The following is a 19,908-nucleotide window of genomic DNA, read 5'->3' as shown; positions in this document are numbered from 1 at the left end:
CAGCATTGTTAGTAATTACAATGCCCATTTCTATTTTTTTAAGATTTTATTTATTTATTAGAGAGAGAGATCACGCATATGAACAGGGGTAGGGGTAGAGCGAGAAGCAGATTCCCCACTGAGCATGGAGCCTGACCCTGGGCTTGATCCCAGGACTCTGAGATCATGTCCTGAGCTGAAGTCAGCTGCTTAACCAACTGCGCCAACCAGGTACCCCTCATATGCCCATTTCTAGGGAGTGGTTAAACATAGCCATGGTTCTTAGTTAGAGAGATATTGCCAGGGGAAATATTGGTTGTAACTATTCAAGATTGGATAAGAGAGATCATAGACATTTGGTAGATTGGAGCCAGGAAAGCCAAACCTCTTGCCAGACAATTCTGTTATCTCTCTGAAAATGCTAATAGTGTCCCCACTGAGAAACATTGCCTAGGGTCCATTATAATGTAATTGCAAGCAGTCATTAAAAAGATAGTATTGTGGCACCTGGAGGGCTCAGTTAAGCAGCTGACTTGATCTCAGCTCAGGTCTTGATCTTTAAAAACATTTTAAAAAGTCAAAAAATAAAAAGATATGTATTATTGATACTAAAGTATATTAGTGGGCAAAAATGTTACAAAATAGTACTTTCATATAATTCTAAACATAGCTAATAGTAAATACTTGTATATGTGAGTCAAGGGTTTTTTGCAAGAACATGCATAAGAGGGAGACAAACTATAAGAGACACTAAACTCTAGGAAACAAACTACTGGAGCAGAGGTGAAGGGAGGGATGATTGGGTGATGGGCATTAATTTTTTCTTTTAAAGATCTATTTATGGGCAGCCCAGCTGGCTCAGCAGTTTAGTGCCGCCTTCAGCCCAGGGCGTGATCCTGGAGACCGGGATCTAGTCCCATGTCAGGCTCCCTGCAAGGAGCCTGCTTCTCCTTCTGCCTGTGTCTCTGCCATTCTTTCTCTCTCTGTGTGTGTGTGTGTGTGTGTGTGTGTGTGTGTGTGTCTCATGAGTACATAAAAAAATCTTAAAAAAAAATCTATTTATTCATGAGAGACTCAGATTGAGAGAGAGACAGAGACATAGGCAGAGGGAGAAGCAGCCTGATGTGGGACTCGATCCTGGGACTCCAGGATCACGCCCTGAGCTAAAAGGCTCAACCACTGGGTCACCCAGGCATCCTGGTGATGGGTATTAATAAGGAGGGCACTGATGTAATGAGTACTGGGTTTATATGCAACTGATATATCACTAAATTCTACCTCTGAACTAATTAAAAAAAAAGAACATGCACTGCACTACTAATGATAGTATAATAGTTAACTTTAGGTACTGCAATTACAAGGAATGTTTACTTTTTATAAAATTCACTTTACAGTGTCTAATTTTGTAAGATGAAAATCTTTTGTAGACGTCAAAAAATAATAAAGAGAAAAATGTTGCCCATTATAGATTATTTTTTAAGCCAGTTTTTGAAATTATGACTTTATTTCCGGATATTGAAGCATTAGATTCTGTGAAGATCCTGGTGATCAGGATAATTTTTTCCTATTTTACCTTTTAGGAATAATTAAGCATTTAGAGACAACTCTGACAAATTATTTTTTGTAATGTTTAATGTATAAGTGTTTACTTTTTGAAGATTAAACTAAATTGTACTTTCTTCTAGGATCCACATGTTGATTGTTATACAGCGTCATCTATCAAGAGTAAACTAGGTTTGGATAGAGATGCTCTGGTTGGACTAGCAATACTACTTGGCTGTGATTATCTTCCAAAGGTATACTTAGACTGTTATATTTACTTACTAGTCATAGTGTGTCTTTTTTGATACCTTATGTGCTGCATAAATATAAACATAATATGGCTATCTGATTAAGAACTTAACTTAGGGGATCTCTGGGTGGCTCAGCGGTTTGGCGCCTGCCTTTGGCCCAGGGTGCGATCCTGGAGTCCCGGGTTCGAGTCCTACGTCGGGCTCCCTGCATGGAGCCTGCTTCTCCCTCCTATGTCTCTGCCTCTCTCTCTCTCTATGTCTATCATAAATAAATAAATCTTAAAAAAAAAGAGTTTAATTTAGAGTATAATTTTTGGTATAATAAACAATTTGGTAATTAATCAGCATTTCAAGTGCTGTTAAAAAACTGGCTCAAAAAAAAAAAACTGGCTTATTGTGACACTGAATGTTATAAAAGAGAATAGAGTAATAACTAGTCCCACTGCTTGAATAGCAGTAAGCCACTACTCTAGACTAAGAGATTCACATTCAAGTTTTACTACCATTTAAAAAAAAATACAGGAATTACTCTTTTCTTGTGTCATGCCAATATTAATTTCTATCACTGTTTTGTCTATTTTTTCATTTTCAATCTTCTTGTAGCTTTCCAACTGTGCACATGCTCAGTGTTATTACTGTTGCTAGGCAACATGATTATTGGGGTAAGCCATTCATTCTTCCTTGCCTCCTGGCATTGCATTGAGTTTTGTTCATGAAAACATTTTATTTAAGATGCACAGTACAGTACTCTGTAACAAACAGGTATACTAATAGGTGAGTGATAAATTAAGAATTACAAGGATAACCCCATTTTTAAATATATTTAAAAATATGAAATGCCTTGTATTGTAGTTCTTACTATGTAGTCCCATCATTATGTCCCTATTGATCATCTCTGTGTTTTTACTAAATCCCTCATTATACTATGTATGCTATCCCCAAGAGAATCTAACGAAGGATGACATCTATATTCTTTTTGCCAGAGCTTGGGGAAAGGAAAAAATAGCAGGATAGTAAAATTATTAACCATCATTTCTAACATGTCATCAGTGACCAAAGAGAGAAACACTTCTTTTAACTAGTAGGAAAAGGAAGCAGAAGGAGGGAAACTTTTAAGTAACATAAAAGTAATTATTTTATTATAATTCTCATTCTGAAATAGAAGATTCTTATTTCCCATATGTAATTATATCATAATTAAAGTCTAGAAACAGTCAAATGTTGAATGTAAGAAAAACTTTACAAAATTAAACTCACAGAAACCAATTTAGCTACAGTGGTGTTACATTATGTATTAACCTTAGCTATTTTGACATTTTCTATCCTTTGTGATGAAACTGGTATCTATTTATTTTGCTCTACTTAAAGATTTTTACCACCTATGGACTAACATGATTTACCTTCAAAAAACTTAACATGTGGCTAAATGCTAATAAAAGGAGAGTTGATATGCAAAATATCTAGCAACGGGTATGTAAAAACATAGGCTGTAGCCATGAAACAGACTTCTGGTGACCACTAGTATGCCAGGTGCTACGCTTTTAGTTGCTGATCCTAAGTGTAAGGGGGTTGGGAAGAGGATTCAGGCTGAAAAGTGCCTTTGGCCAGCAGGCACGTAGGATGCTTGTTCAGTAACTATTTACTAACCAACTTGGAAATATTTTAATACTGGTATGTCTATCCCAGTGTGTATTAGCTGAATAGCAACCCTGCTTATAAGGATAAACTCATAAGCTTTTATAGGAACTGGAAGACTCAAACCAGAAATTGTTGTGCAAATATACATTTATTGACATTTTTTGTGTTGGCAACTTAACAGTTATTTTAATTTTTCTTAAGCTATTAATTTCAAGAGTTAACTTGGAACTCTCCTTTGTGCTCTTTGGATGTTGAGGTCTTTAAATATTAAATGAACATGCTTTTTCTGATTACAAATATAACCTGGAGTTAGATAAAATTAAAAGGTTATCAAAAAAAAAAGGTTATCAAAATAATTAACTTGAAAAGTAAAAGTCCTCTAAAATTCTGTTCCTCATTCCCATAAAATAAACACTGTCAGTGGTATATTATATAATCCTGTGACTCTTTGGTTTGCATAGATTAACAATGTGGTAGTTATTTTACTTACGAATCTAGATCACAGGGTGGGATATTTTGCAATTTTTGTTTTATACGTGGCAAATTATCTTACACATCTTTTCCTGTCATTACATAGTTACCTTATTCTGTCAACTGCACAATCTCTAATTGAATGAACATGTCATACTTCATTTCTTTATTCCCCAATGATTAACATTTGAATTTCTTTTCCACTTTATAAAAGGGAGTCCCTGGAGTTGGCAAAGAGCAAGCATTGAAACTTATACAGATTTTGAAGGGGCAAAGTTTACTTCAAAGGTAACTAAAAATTACTCTTTTCTTTTCTTGTGACATTAGACATTTTTATTCTTGTTGAACTGAATAGTGACTATTACAGAAAGTATTCAGTTATGCTTTCCAAAAAAAGGCTTTTGTATTTGTATTTTTATTTTTGGGGGGGCAGGGAATGGCAGAGGGGATGGAGAAAGAATCCTAAGCAGGCTCCATGTCCAGCACAGAGCCCCATATAGAGCTTGATCTTACAACCCCAAGATTATGACCTGAGCCCAAATCGAGAGTCAGATGCTTAACCAGTTGAGCCACTCAGGTGCCCTGGGTTTCATATTTTTAAACTGATCTATATTTTCATTTAGAATTATGTTGGTTTTATTTTTTTTAGGTTTTATTTATTTACTTATTTATTTGAGAGAGAACACGTGTGCATGCGTGAGTGGGGGGAGGCACAGATAGTGAGAGAGAGAGAGAGAGAGAGAGAAAGAATATCAAGCAGACTCCACTCTGACATGGGGCTCCATCTCACCATCCTGAGATCATGACCCAAGCCAAAACAAAGAGCCGTCACTCAGCAACTGAGCCACCCAAGCACACCTAAAATCTCTGAGTTTTGGATGGCTGACTGGCTGCCAGTGGAGCATGCCTTGATCTTGGAGTTGCAGGCTTGAGCCCCATATTTAAATTACTTAAAGTCTTTTTTTTTTTAATTTTTTGAAGATTTTTAATTTATCACTTTTTAGAGAAAGAGAATGTGGGGATGGGAGGGAGGGAGAGGGGCAGGGGGAGAGAATCTCAAGCAGATTCCCCACTGAGTGTGGAGCTGGACCTGGGGCTCAGTCTCAGGACCCTAAGATCATGACCTGAGCTAAAACCAAGAGTTAGAGGTTTAACTGGCTGAGCTACCCAGGTGCCCCCCCCCCCCCAAAAATTAAATCTTTAAAAAATAATAATAATAAAATCACTGATTTATATTCATTCTGGAATTTTCCAAAGAAAAAAATGAGACTACATGTCCTAAGCCATACTGCATTGTTTTAATACAAATACAAGTAGTAATATGCCAAATGTGTTTATTTATAACCATGGGCTTTTACCGCAGGCTATTTTAGACTATTTAAAGATAAACATAACCATAAAATAATTTTACATTTAAAATAATTTTTGAGGAGATCCCTGGGTGGCTCAGCGGTTTGGTGCCTGCCTTTGGCCCAGGGTGCGATCCTGGAGTCCCGGGATCAAGTCCCATGTCGGGCTCCCAGCATGGGGCCTGCTTCTCCCTCCTCCTGTGTCTCTGCCTCTCTCTCTCTCTCTCTCTCTCTCTCTCTCTATGTCTATCATAAATAAATAAATCTTTTTAAAAAATAAAAATAAAACAAAAAAATAAAATTATTTTTGACATAAAATATTTTGATATCATATTTCTTCTCTATAAGTGAAATGTCTAATATATTGCAAATACTTAATAATAAGTAACACTTGATCACAGTTTTTACTTGGGTGCCCTTTGTTCTATAGCCACCTATTTGGTAATATATTAATTCTAATTAGTATAGACTGCGCAGCTAAGGTACAGAATATATGGAAGTTTACCAACTGTGCTGTCTAGTTTCGAAAGCGTGTGAATTATATTTACTTAATGAAAGCAATGGTTTATGTTAACATTAATTACTAATTAATGTTAATGATGATAAAGTGTGGAATGAATAAAAGGGATTTGGGGCACTGGGACACTTCAGCCGTCTTGGCCACCAGTAGGTTTGAGATGGTGAGTGCACAAAAGGGAATATTAAATTGTAGAAATCAAGAAGGAATGACCATGAAAAAATTAGAAATCGCAGTGCTTCTTCAGCTATAAAGCTATTGATAGATCTAAGACTTGACCGAATCCCTTACTGGTATCAATGAGTACTGTGCTAAAGCAGGAAAGAAAGGTATACTTTGGCATGGAATCATTTGGGAATTGTGAAGAATAATTTAAAGAATGATATAAAGAATAAAAAGAAGGTATGGCATTTGGCTAACTACAAATCATCCTTATTGACGTAATTTCAGCAAATATGTGCTTTTGGCAACATTTTATGAAATCTTTGAACACTTGAAAAGAATAAAATTACCTTATTATCATTAATGTATCATTCTAACATTAATTTAGACTGACTTTCCCCCCTTGTTTTTTTCCACATTCTATTCATTTACTACAAAGACCAGGTGTAAGTTTGCTAAAAATTAGCATTAATAGATTTATCCAGCATCTATGTTAATTTTTAGCAAGCTTATACCTGGTCTTTGTAGTGAATGAGTCGGAAATTCCAAAAGCCAAATAATGACTCTTAGTACCAGCTACTGCGCAATGAATTGAAGAGATAATTTAGCTTTTTATTAGACCTTTAACTTCTGTAAGTAGAGGAACATAATTCAGAGCACTTGTGTTTTATGAGGAATACTTAACTATCCCCTTGGTGGCTTTATATTGCCTAGAACTTTAGCCAAAAATAAAATTAACTTTTATTTAGTAGAAATCTTAGCAGATACACATTTTCCTTAAAATCATCCATTGAGCAGATAATGTTCTGTTGTTTTCATAAGAGATTATGAAATTGATAATTTCACATAGTCTAGATTTTTTAAACAGTGTTTACCCAGAAACTTAATGTTCTATTTAGTTTTATACTTTACCCTTCACCCCTCTTTCTGATACAGAAAAATGTTCACAATTCTATTTGTTTTATACGCACACACAGAAAAGAGATCAAATAGACATATACAAATCATTCTCCCTACGTATTGCTGCCTAACTTAAGATTCTCTAAAAAAAAAAACTCCAAAAACTGAATGAATATATGAATATACACATATGAATATACGAATACATACTCCTTTTCTCTCCTTCTCCTGCTACCTCCTTCTCCTGCCCCCCCCCCCCCTTCCTACTTCTGTTTTTTTCTGTAACTGTCTTACTCCCTCTTCCCCCTGTTGTAATTCAGTTGTCTTTGGGGGCACATTTTTAAATTGAAAAACATAGATTGAGAGTGTTCCAGGCTGGGCCAGCGACTTTATCTGCCACCAAAGGGAACACAAGTAGGCAGGTAAGGAAGGGAACTTTTAGAATAGCCTGACATTTGAGAGCATGACATTTTAGTGACTTTCTTTTTGTTTTGTGTTGTTTTCCTTTTAACATTTCTTTTTTACAGATTTACACAGTGGAGTGAAGAATCTTGCTCTGATCCACAACCACTAGCTATTAAAAAACTGGCCCATTGTTCTGTGTGTTCCCATCCAGGTAAGCAGATATGGGGAATGATATCTGCAGAACATTAGTGTCTGATACCCACATCGTCATCCTATTCTTATACTTGTTACATACCTATCTTCCTCAGTAGATTGAAAATCCTCGTGTCAGGGGTTGTGTTACATATGCATAGTTGGCATTCAGTAATTGTTAATTGAATGAAATAATGTGATATACATGATAAATATAGGATAAGTGCAGTTTCAAATTATAATACCAAATTACATAGATTTTAAAATTATGGTTTCAATATAGAAATCCATTTAAACAAAAAAAAATATATCATACTGCTAAACCTTAAGGAAAAATTGAACTGAAACCATTTGTTTTTATTGCATAAGGATAGTGACTTAAAACTAATTTCTAATATGTGTTCATTATTACTGAAAATAACTTGGCTTCTCTTCATTAGCCTTGGTAAAAGAAAAATGTCATTAATAAATATACTGGATCAGAAACACCATTCACTCCCAGGAGAGAGTAGGAGATCTTATTAGTTCATCTTTTAGAAGAAGTTCTTGGGGCTCCTGGGTGGCTTAGTTATTTAAGCATCTGCCTTTAGCTCAGGTCATGATCCTGGGTCCTAGGTTTGAGTCTGGCACCCTACTCAGCGAGGAGTCTGCCTCTCCCTCTCCCTCTACCCTCCCTCTCCAGGTAATGTTCTCTCTCTCTCTCTCTCTCTCTCCCAAAGAAATAAATACATAAACTCTTTAATAATAATAAAAGTAGGGATGCCTGGATCGTTCAGCAGTTAAGCATCTGTGTTCTGCTCAGGGCGTGATCGAGACCCAGGATCGAGTCCCACTTCGGGCTCCCTGCATGGAGCCTGCCTCTCCCTCTGCCTGTGTCTGCCTCTGTGTGTGTGTGTGTGTGTGTGTGTGTGTGTGTGTGTGTGTGTCTCATGAATAAATAAAATCTTTTTAAAATAAATAAATACAAGTAAAAAAAGAAAAATTATTTGTCTTTGTGTTCGTAAACATTATTAAATTATAGATGAAATCATGGACAAATGTTTTTGTAAGATGCTTTATAAAATTCAATTCTGTCGTTTTTTGACTTTATAAATGACAGTTTTAGTTCCTATCAATTATATGTGCGCTTCTGTGTTCTAAAAACAATGTTAAAAGTGGTTGTGCTTTCCTTCAAAAGGGAACTAGGGCCCCACACCTGTGCCATAGTCATAATTCGTTCATATTCCAAGCACAGTTTAAAAATAGCTGTGCAGGTAACTGAGGGCTAGACACTAGCAGAGGTAATTAACTGTTATATTTTTTTTAATATTCTCATTCAGGAAACCACTTCATGAATTATTCTGTTGTTAGGTAAATAATCTTTTTTTTAATGCTAGTAATTATATCCTACTTTTCTTGTGTATAGCTACCAAATCACAAAGTTTTCTATAGTTGGTTATTAAATGATAATTTCTAATTACAAATGAACAGTGTCAGATGGAAGAATAATCTATAGAAACAACAACAAAAAGCAGTGTCATATAAGAGGAGCTTATAGGTAGCTTAGGATCTACATTGTCTTAAGAATTATTATAGTGTGCATCACTTATTCAGTCTAAATGTAATGGAACCTTCCTATATGCTACGGACTCTGCAAGGCAGTATTCATTGTTAAAAATTTGGATAAGGATAAAAAAGCAAAACATATATGTAGAAGGTAAGTTTAAAAGTGGTGAAAACCCTACTTTGTGTTTGCATAAAGGTTCACCTAAGGATCATGTACGTAATGGATGCAAACTATGTAAAACTAATCGATATTGTGAACCACATGATTACGAATACTGTTGTCCTTGTGACTGGCACCGTACCGAGCATGAGAGACAATTGATTGCGGTAGAGAATAGCATTAAGAAGTAAGTTCTTTTTTTAACTCCTTTTTTTCCTGTCGTGATATATATATACACCTCTACTTGAATTATTTCTACATAACCTTCCCCCGTGTCTAGGTTAGTAACATTTCACAAAATCCTTTTTTTGATTTGGTACAAATATTAGGCTATCTCGGAAGATAGTGATGTAATAGTTATTCAAAGAGAAGCTTGATGACGGATATTATCCAAGGACATTTTTCATTAAATGAGCAGAGATTGGATGAAATGAATTTAGAGTCTGTCGAAAAATTGCCTGATTGTATTAACAACATGTATGTAATTTATTTTCAGAAAAGCATGCAGTTGCGAGGGATTCCCATTCTATGAGGTAATAACTAACATTCAAATGAGTGTTTTATTTCAGAAGTTCTGTTAAAAAGTTTGAAATCTGAATTCCTATTTTATTTTCTCTTGCTAGGTTACTCAAGAATTCCTTTTGAACAAGGATAAATTGGTGAAAGTAATCAGGTACCAAAGACCTGATTTATTATTGTTTCAGGTACTGGAAAATAAAAACTTTCTTTATGCTATGTAGTTGGAAAATAAGAAGGGATAATCACTTTGGTCTGAGAGGAGATTTGAAAGAGGTTTGACTGCACATGTAGTTCTAAGCATTTATTTCTAATCTTCATTCCTTTGCCACTAGAAACCTTTGCAGACCACAAGGCAAACCATAATTATGCTATTATTTAGAAGACACCTTATATACCATGTACAGATACATTGTATTCAGGAAGATACTGAGGTTGGGGCCTAATACCCAGAGAATGTGAGGCTCCAGTATGTTTTTATAAAAGGTAATACAGTTTGCAAAGGTAATGGGATTTTTTTTTTTTTTAGTGAACACATGAGGTTACATTAGTTTCAGGTATTCAACATAGTGATTTGACAAGTTTATACATTATGCCATGTTCTCCAAAGGGCATTGGGATTTTTAATCAGTGACCTAACTTTAAATTTGGAAAGTCTGTCACTTACTATGTGACCTTGTATATGTATTGTCCTCAAAAGAGAAATAATATTACTTTTTTTCATGAAGTCATTATGAAGATTAAATGAGATATTTAACCTAAATATATAAATTAGGGGTTATAATAGCCCCTAGTATAGTGGCTAGGGAAACAGAGTGGTTCAATAAACTATACGTATTTGTTGCTTATCCCTACCAACAACAGTAATACTAATGGCAACAAACATTGACTGAACATTAAAATTTAATATCATAAATAACATATTACATGTAACCTCACTTAATCTTTATAATCTCTGAGTTGGGTTATATTTTATGATGGAAATCCTGAGGCTAAAAGAGATTAAGTAATTTGCTCAACATCTCAGAAATATGATACTGGGGTTCAAACTGACAACCCTCACACTTAATTCTCATGCAATTTTGCCTCCTTAGGAGGCTCATTGTTCTTTCTGGGAATATTCTCATTGATACTATTTTAACTAATGTTAATTCTGTAAGAAAAAAATTGTATCACTTAACAGGGCTGTTTGTCTGCAAGAGATAAAAAAAATCTTGTTTTATTTGTTTTATATTTACAGAGATTTACTCTTGAAAAAATGGAATGGCCCAATCACTATGCATGTGAGAAATTGTTAGTACTTTTGACCCACTATGACATGATAGAAAGAAAGCTCGGTAGAAGGAATTCAAATCAACTACAGCCAATTCGGTAATATAAAGAGTTGTATGAAGAGGTGTTTCCACTTGAGTATCTTATGATCTAAAATAATCTTCTTAGTAGTAGGATATATAGCTCTTTGTTACATAAAAATGGAGTAAAGGTCTAGTAGGAAATACTAAAAGTTTATTCAGGATTTACAATCAAGATAACATAGTTCATGCCTTCACACACTTTTTGCTTCAAACAAGTAGTAATAACAGATTATTAAAAGAAATAAATATAAAATGATAGAGCCAAGCTTAACCATTGAACTATTTCAATGAACCAGAAAGGAAACAAAAATGAAAAGTGAATAGAGGGATAGAAACTGAGAATTGGTAAAACTCAGCAAATGGTATATGAATATTCATTGTGCTATTTTTGCAACTTTTCTAAAGGTTTAAAAATTTCCAACTAAAAGTTTGGTGGGAGGAAGTATCGAAGAAAAATGATAAACTACAAAAGAATGACAATCTGATAGCATACATCTTTCATGACAGCAATAGAAGCCAGAAATTGATAGAATAACACTTCAAAGCTTGAGTAAAAATAATCAGTAAAGCCTTATTCACTGGTTGGTGAATAAGTCACAAATCCCCACTAAAAGTACTACTAAAAGATGTACCTTAGCAATAAGAAACATGAACCCAGAGAGATGATGTGGATAACAAAAAAGTGGTCAATCAATATAGAGAAATCAATAAAATGTATTTAGCTATTTTAATAAACTAACTGGAAAAAATATGTATATAAATAACTGTATAATGCTTGATGATTTATATACAATGATGATAATGAACTAAAACTTCCAAAGCATAAATATAAAACAATTACAGGTAACCACTAAAACACCAGAAATACAATCTATCTTTGAAACCAGTACATAAAATAGGAAAGTAAAACTGTCAACCCAAAAAAATCACAGGAAGGAGGAAGAGGGAAGTAGCAAAGAAAAATTTGGGTAACAGAAGACATAAAATAAGGTGTATGAATGAATCCAGCAAAATCAGCAATCACAATAAATATAAGTGGGCTTAAACTCCTCTATTAAAAGGCAATATATTGGACGAATAAACAAAATTCAGCAATTGTCTGCTATTTATAGGGCATGTACAGAATAAAACTACACAAAATTTGAAAATAAAGAGATTTAAAAGATTACATCACATAAATATTTACCAGAGTGATGTTGCAAAGTTAACAGAAGCGAAATAGACTTTAAAAGAAAAATCATTATTATGGAAAAGAGGAACACTGGATAATAATGAAATCTACTGATAGGATATAACAATCATCAACTCTGTACCCCTAACAATGAAATTATCTTTTGAATAAACTAGTCAAAGGAATAACTATGCCATAATTCTTTGCGGTATTTTTTTTTAATTGTATTTATTTTTTTGAGCTAGCAAAACAAGGTAGAGGGGCAGAGGAAGAGAGAGAAGCAGGGGCAGGAAACCTAAGAGAGGGCTCCATCCCAGGACCCTGAGATCATGACCTGAGCTGAAGGCAGACACTTAACCAACTGAGCCATCCAGGTGCCTTCTTTACAGTATTTTTAGAATATTATAAAAATAGAATAAAATCAATGGAAATTGAATTATTGAGTAATTGAATTATTGAAAAATTGAATGATTCATCCTACAAATTGAAAATTTCAAAATAACTTCTGCACTTGGATCTCATTAGAAGAATTTGTGTTTCAGAATTGTTAAATCTCGGATCAGAAATGGAATTCATTGCTTTGAAATAGAATGGGAGAAGCCTGGTATGTATTCACTTTAAACAAAATTTGTAACATTTAACCATATATGTTTAGATATCATATACATATGTAAAATATACATATATATATATGTATACACACAGAAACACATATATAAATACATATATAAATGAAAAAGAGACATAGCACATGCACTGAGGATTGATTTCATAGTTTTCCTGTACTACTTAAATTAAGTTTTAACTAACAGTAAGTATTAAATTTAGTTACTTTAAGTAATTTTATCTTAATATCTTAAGTTTACATTTCTATTATAATTAATGTTTTAGAATATAGTATGGAAGTAGTTTTAATCAATATTTCTGAAAAAAATGCTGCTGCAAACAGTCTAGTCATTGGATTTCATTGTGTGCTTGTATCTAAAGAAATCAAGGTTGCTGCATGGCACCTGAGGTACTCTTCCTCTCCTTTCTTTGTTTACTTTTCATGAGCATTTATAGTTGTCAAATTACTCTTATTTTGCTACAGACAAAAATGTAGTGAATTCTGAATTAGTTCTCAGTCTGAAGGCAAGGAAACCACAGATCATTTAAAAAGGAAAGTAATCCCAAATTTATTTCTATTTTACTTTGAAATTAGATTGTGTGATTATATGTGAATGAGTAAGGCAGTTAATTTGTCAATGAACGTTTAAGTTGTAGGTAATTTTGAAGAATGAAATTACAAAGAATTTGATAAACCATTCTAAGCAATACTAGGAAAATGGAAAGCTGAAGAATTTTGAGGACTATTTGGGAACAGTTCCACCAACCGTAGTATATTTTAAGAGAAGAAAATCCTATTAACCCAGTTTAGCAGTACCCTCTGTCCAGAACTGAGCATTGTCCTTTGTGGGTGCTGTTTCTTAAGGGAGAAAATTTACCCCTAACCAGTTTAACTAAGAAACAATGTAAGTTCACCTGTTTCCATAGTTCGTACTTTAAATTCATCAACTAATATTTTCAGTATAGTGTGGCTTCTCATGCAATTTTTTCCTCCTGTATAAACAAAAGGATCTAGTCTATTTATATCATATTGTAAATTTACTTGCAAGCATTCTCCTTTTCATTTAGTAGCTGCTGTGAGCCCAGTGAGCCTGGCTGTATCTTTCTTCAATTCTGTTCTTTTCAGGAGCCACCACTAAAGAAAGTTAATGTTGGAATTTTAGAAAACTGTCTATTCCTATTCCTTATCTGGAATTTTAACACTTACTCTACTAAATTAAAAGGAACTAACCTTATCTAAGCAAAGTTTTCCATCCTGTAGACCTTTAGAGCAAGAGAATTTAAAGTTCTCATTTTGAAAGGAATCTTTTTCCAGGTCTTGCAAGGCAGAAGAAACTCATTTCTGCACTAGTATCAACAGATGATTAAAACAGATATTTAATTTTTAAATTTTTAATCTTTTAGAACATTATGCTATAGAAGATCAACATGGAGAATTGGTTCTACAAACAATAGAAGAAAAATCATTGTTTGAAGCGGCTTATCCTGAGATTGTTGCTGTTTATCAAAAACAAAACTTAGAACTGAAAGGGAAGAAACAAAAATGTAAGTATTGCATTTCATAGCTATTGATGCCACACACAAATGTTATAGAAGAGTTACCTATTCTTCTATAGATAGATTTGAATCTATCTTGTCTAAATTTTGCTGGAAGTTCTATAAAATCAAGAGTTAGAATTTTACTCTTACTTCTTTGTCTTGATACACTTCTTTTAAAGCCATAGGTAAACCATTCTGCTCTTGTCTGCTAACTTAAGTGTTAATAGTAATTGTACTATTACTTGTTGAGCAACTAGTATGTATAGCAGCTTTTGGATTATAAACAGGTTTTCCTTATTTTCTAAAACTTGATGAGGAAAACAAATTCAATTATAACATTGTCTCCAAAAGAAAATATTTTATAATATTAACAATTATGTTGCTGTGATTATTTATAACACAGTTATAAATAGTTTCCAGGAATGCACTGAGACAAAAAAAACAAAAATAAAAATTGCTCATATAGAAGATTTCTGATATAAACTCGTTATTTGTTTACACAAGGAAAATAAAAGAGATTTTAATAGTATTGTATTTATTTTTATTTTTAGGCATGAAAATTAAGTCTAAAGAAAACAGACAGCCAGAATCAGATAATATGATGAGTTTCCAGTCACAGATGAATTTAAACCCCACATGTGAAGTCTTTTCTAAGCAGAATTCCAAGTTAAGTTTGGAAATTACCCCTGATGGTGCATTACCCCAGAAATCTATTTCTGCCTCATTGAATAGCTTGATGTTACCTGAAGATACTCCCTGTTTGAATACACAAGAGCACTTAATGTCTTCTCCAAGACCTTTGGCTATGCAGCAGGATCTAGCTGTTAGTATGTCTCTAATTCCAGAATCTAGTCAACCTGGTACCTCATCCCATAACATGTCAGCAATTGCTGATCTACACTTAAGCACCATTGACTGGGAAGGTACTTCTTTTAGTAATTCTCCAGCTATTCCAAGTAACACTTCTTCTCTCAGTTTAAAGTCAGATCTTGAAGTAGCCATCCCTGAAAATTTTAAAAATATCCCAGCACAATTAACATGTGAATCAGAATGGTACACCACAAACATTAATAAAGTGTTGGGTCAGGATCTTCAGAAGACTACTGCTGAAGAGCATCTACTTTCTGGCATTACTTATTTACATCTTCAGGATTTGCCTTTAAAGGAACGAATACGTATAAAATCATCATATCCGCAGGATAATGCGCAACCAAATGTTGACCTGAAAACTTTGTCCCTACTTACCATAAATGAATCTTGTATTGCTAAGAGTGATTCTGATTGTCCATCACATCTTTCAAAGAATCTTCTAGGAATTCATTTCCAAAATGAATCTAGAAAATCTAAAGTTCTAAAAGGAGACCAGCTATTTCAAGAAAACTATAAAATGAATACTTCTGTATCTTCTACTGCCAGTAACCCAATAGTAAAGACCTCCGATGTTAGAGTTGGACCACCAAATACTGCTTTACATCATAGTAAAAAAGTTGATTTGCACACCACTCAGAAAAGTGTAATGAAGAGCGTTTGCCTTGACAGACATTCTTCTGATGAAGAAAGTGTCCTAGTGTTTGAGAAAGCTAAAAACACAACTCAGAAAATGAAACATAGTTCTCAGAAGCATAACTCAGCCCAATTCAAGAAAAATGATGCCAACAAGTTGAATAACCCTAAAATATATATTAAAGAAACTGAACAGTGCATCCAGGCTTATAAAGCAGCTGGAAATGAAGAATGCTGTTTCCCAGATGCAGCTAAAGGTTCTCTGAGTTCTCTACAGTGTCATAAGGATAAAGGTGACTCTGCTGCTTCTGTGGATAGTCCTCTTCCTTTATATCAGCGATTAAAACTAAGGTTCCAAAACTCTTGAAGTGAAATTAAAAAATTTTAATATAACTTACTATTTTAGTGCCATCAGCACTAGCAGAAGCAGAGGCAAAGTCTCTACATTTGGCATAAAGATGGAATGTGGTTCTGTATATCATGAGACACTTTTTCCATTTTAATTAAAATTGAAATAAAAAATGTTGCCTAAAACTTTGGTTTTAAAAGATGATCCTTGTAGTAAAAACTGAAGATAATGTATACTTTTAGAACATACTTTTGTCATTTTTATATCTTTATTGATTTTTCCTTAAAGTTTAAGATGTTAGCACGGTCCTAGAGTAAATGCTTCATTCATTTGCTTTTATTCATTTTTTCCATAAACCTCTAAAGTTTTCGTTTATATTTCAGCCTGTTCTGATGAAGATAACTCTTTGTAATTGCCTATACTCTCTCAATGTCTTCTAATGTGCCTTTCCTCAGAGTTTTATTTCTCTCAATATGAAGATACAGTTAGTGTGTTCTTCCATTGTTGGTAACCTTATTCTCTTTGTGAGGGGCAAAAAATGGAAAAGGAGGAAGATGCCCAATATAGTTAGTGAAAATGATGGTTGTAATGGCTGAAAAAACTGAGGAAAGTTAACTTCTTAACTAACCCCAGGAGTTCACAGTTATGCCAAATGGAAAAATCTGCAAATAGAATGTATAATGAGAAAAGACTTAGAAATTTGCTCAGGATCACACAACTGATTAATAATCGTGTGGGAGCCAGATTTCTCACCTCCTAATCTATTGGCTTTTATATATATATATCACTTTTTTCCTTTTTTTAAAAGTGATTTTGTACAATATTCACTTCAGTAACTCTAAATATTAAATTGTGCATTAATTTATTTAACAAATCAGGAAGTCTAGAGGTAACGGAATTGGAAAGTATGAAGTAAAACTGTTGCTATTTGCAGATGACAAGGTCTTTATATACAAAATTCTAACAAGCTCACTGAAAACTACAAGAACTAACAAATGAGTTCAGCAAGGTTGCAGGATACAAGATCAATATACAAACATCAATTATATTTCTATACATCAGTAGTGAATAATATTAAATGAAATTAAGAAAATTCTGTTCAGGGACGCCTGGGTGGCTCAGTGGTTGAGCGTCTGCCTTCGGCTCAGGGCGTGATCCTGGAGTTACAGGATTGAGTCCTACATCGGGCTCCCTGAGAGGAAACTGCTTCTCCCTCTGCCTATGTCTCTGCCTGCTCTCTGTCTCTCATGAATAAATAAAATCTTTAAAAAAAAAAATTCTGTTCCCAGTAGCATCAAAAAGGATAAAATACTTTGGAATGAATTTAACAAAAGAAATGCAGAATATACACTCTGAAAACCACGAAATATTGTTGAAAGAAAGAAAACCTAGATGAAAGGGAACATAGTTCCCAGAAGCATAACTCAGCCCAGATTAAAGGGAAAGACATCCCATGTTCATGCATCAGACAACTTGCTATTAAGATATTTTCCAAACTAGTTTATAGAATAAAGGCCATCTCTACTAATTTCTCTACTAATTTCAGCAGATTTCTTTGCACAAATAGGCTGATTCTAAAACTCCATGTGGAAATTTAAGGGGCACAGAAAGACAAAAACATCTTAAAAGAAATGGGAAGACTTGACTCTCCTGATTCTGATTTCAAAACTTACCTCAAGGTTTCAGTGATAAGTGTGTTGTAGTGACATCAAGGTAGATAGATATACAGATCAATGAAATAGAATTGAGGATCCAGATACATGCCCTAACGTTTATGTTCAATTGATTTTCAACCAGAGTACCAATATAACTCAATGGGGAAACAGTATTCTTTCAGCAAATTCTACTGGCACTACTGGATATCCATAAGCAAAAGGATGGATTTTAAGCACTGACTCCTACTATATGCAAAGTTAACTCAAAATGGATCAGACCTGGTTACAAACTATACAACTTACAGAAGAAAATACAAACATCTTTTTGACTTTGGGTTAAGGGAGAATTTCTTAGATGTAACACTGAAAGCCTAGATGGCAAAAGCAAATACATTGTACTTCATCAAAACCAACAACTTTTGTGTTTCAGAGGATACCATCAAAATGAAGAGACAACCCATAAAAGAGTAGAAAATATTTTTAAATCATGAATGTGATAAAGGACTTATGACTAGAGACACATGTCTAAAAAGCTCTTACAACCCAATAATAAAAAGTGAATAAAACATCTGAGTAAGCATTTCTCCAAAGAAGATGTACAAATGCCCAATAAACATAAAAAGACTCAAATTCGTTATTTATCAGAAAAATACAAATCAAAACCACAATGAGATACCACTTTACACCAGGCAGAATCATAAAAACAAGTGTTGGTGAGGATGTGGAGAAAGTGGAACCCTCATAACCTACTGGTAGAAATGTAAAATAGGAAAAAGTGATTTTGGAAAAAGGTGATTCTTCAAATGGTTAAACATTGTTACCATATGATCCAGCAGATTCAATCCCAAAAATATACCCAAGAGAAATGAAGGCATATGTCTACACAAAAACGTTTATGCAAATATTCATAGCATAATTCATAATAGCCCAAAATTGGAAATAAGCCAAATGTCCATCAACAGATGAATAAACAAAATGGGGCATATCAATACAATGGAATATTGGCATTAAAAAGAAAAGGAAGTACTGATACCTGTTACAATATGATGAACCTTGAAAGCATGCTAAGGGAGAGGCTGCTTGGAAAGGCGGCATATATGATTCAATTTATGTAAAAACTTCAAAATAAATAAATCTGTATAGAAGCAGAAAGTAGACTCATGGTTACCAAGGACTGTGAGAGTTGGGGTGGAGGATAGGAGGTTGAGAAGGAAGAAGGGAAAATGATTGTTAATGGGACGGTTTTGGGGGGGAAAGTGAGTGGATAAAGAAAATGTTCTAAAGTTGATTTTGATGATGGTTGCAAAATGCCGATTTACTAAAACCATTGAATTGTGCAATTTAAATCGACAAATTCTGTGGTATGTGAATTATATCACAATAAAGCTGTTCTAAAAACAAATTTTTTCAAGAATTTTACCTGTCTAAATTCTTTAATATCTAAAATGTTTATGCTCTAACCTCTCCCACATATGCACTGCCATCATTATTTTATTTTAAAATTTTTTAAAGATTTTATTTATTTACCCATGAGAGACAGAGAGAGGCAGAGACATAGGCAGAGGGAGAAGCAGGATCCACGCAGGGATCCTGATGTGGGACTCGGTCCCAGGACTCCGAGATCACGCCCTAAGCCAAAGGCAGACACTCAACCGCTGAGCCACCCAGGCATCCCTGCCATCATTATTTTATAGATTAGAAAACAAGTCCTGAGTAGTGAAGAGATTTTCCCAAGATCGAATATGAAATTTGGTTTATTAACCTATTAACCTAACTTATGACACTAATCCATGTTTAAAAATTTGATTCAGATTTGGAATACTTTTGAATTTTTGTGCTTTTTCTGAAGTTATATTTTTATTTTTTAATAATAAATTTATTTTATTGGTGTTCAATTTGCCAACATACAGAATAACACCCAGTGCACATCCTGTCAAGTGCCCCCCTCAGTGCCCGTCACCCATTCACCCCCAGTCCCCTGCCCTCCTCCCCTTCCACCACCCCTAGTTCCTTTCCCAGAGTTAGGAGTCTTCATGTTCTGTCTCCCTTTCTGATATTTCCTACCCATTTCTTCTCCCTTCCCTTCTATTCCCTTTCACTATT

At 34.1% G+C, this 19,908-nt stretch overlaps 1 protein-coding gene across 1 annotated transcript in view; it reads left to right on the top strand.

Annotated features, from left to right (window-relative positions):
• Positions 1-19,207, top strand: part of GEN1 (GEN1 Holliday junction 5' flap endonuclease) — a 32,963-nt gene extending 13,756 nt beyond the window's left edge. The window contains exons 6-15 of the mRNA XM_026014949.2: positions 1,665-1,775; positions 4,096-4,169; positions 7,337-7,425; positions 9,148-9,298; positions 9,608-9,644; positions 9,735-9,815; positions 10,868-10,998; positions 12,696-12,757; positions 14,164-14,304; positions 14,850-19,207. Of these exons, the coding sequence (XP_025870734.2) occupies positions 1,665-1,775; positions 4,096-4,169; positions 7,337-7,425; positions 9,148-9,298; positions 9,608-9,644; positions 9,735-9,815; positions 10,868-10,998; positions 12,696-12,757; positions 14,164-14,304; positions 14,850-16,168 (2,196 nt within the window). The 3' untranslated portion in view covers positions 16,169-19,207. The remainder of the gene's footprint in view (positions 1-1,664; positions 1,776-4,095; positions 4,170-7,336; positions 7,426-9,147; positions 9,299-9,607; positions 9,645-9,734; positions 9,816-10,867; positions 10,999-12,695; positions 12,758-14,163; positions 14,305-14,849) is intronic.
• Positions 19,208-19,908: the final 701 nt, after the last annotated feature.

Source organism: Vulpes vulpes, chromosome 8 (genome assembly GCF_048418805.1).
Source record: "Vulpes vulpes isolate BD-2025 chromosome 8, VulVul3, whole genome shotgun sequence".
In the NCBI taxonomy this organism is placed as follows: Eukaryota; Metazoa; Chordata; class Mammalia; order Carnivora; family Canidae; genus Vulpes; species Vulpes vulpes.
This window is presented reverse-complemented; position numbering and strand designations above follow the sequence as displayed.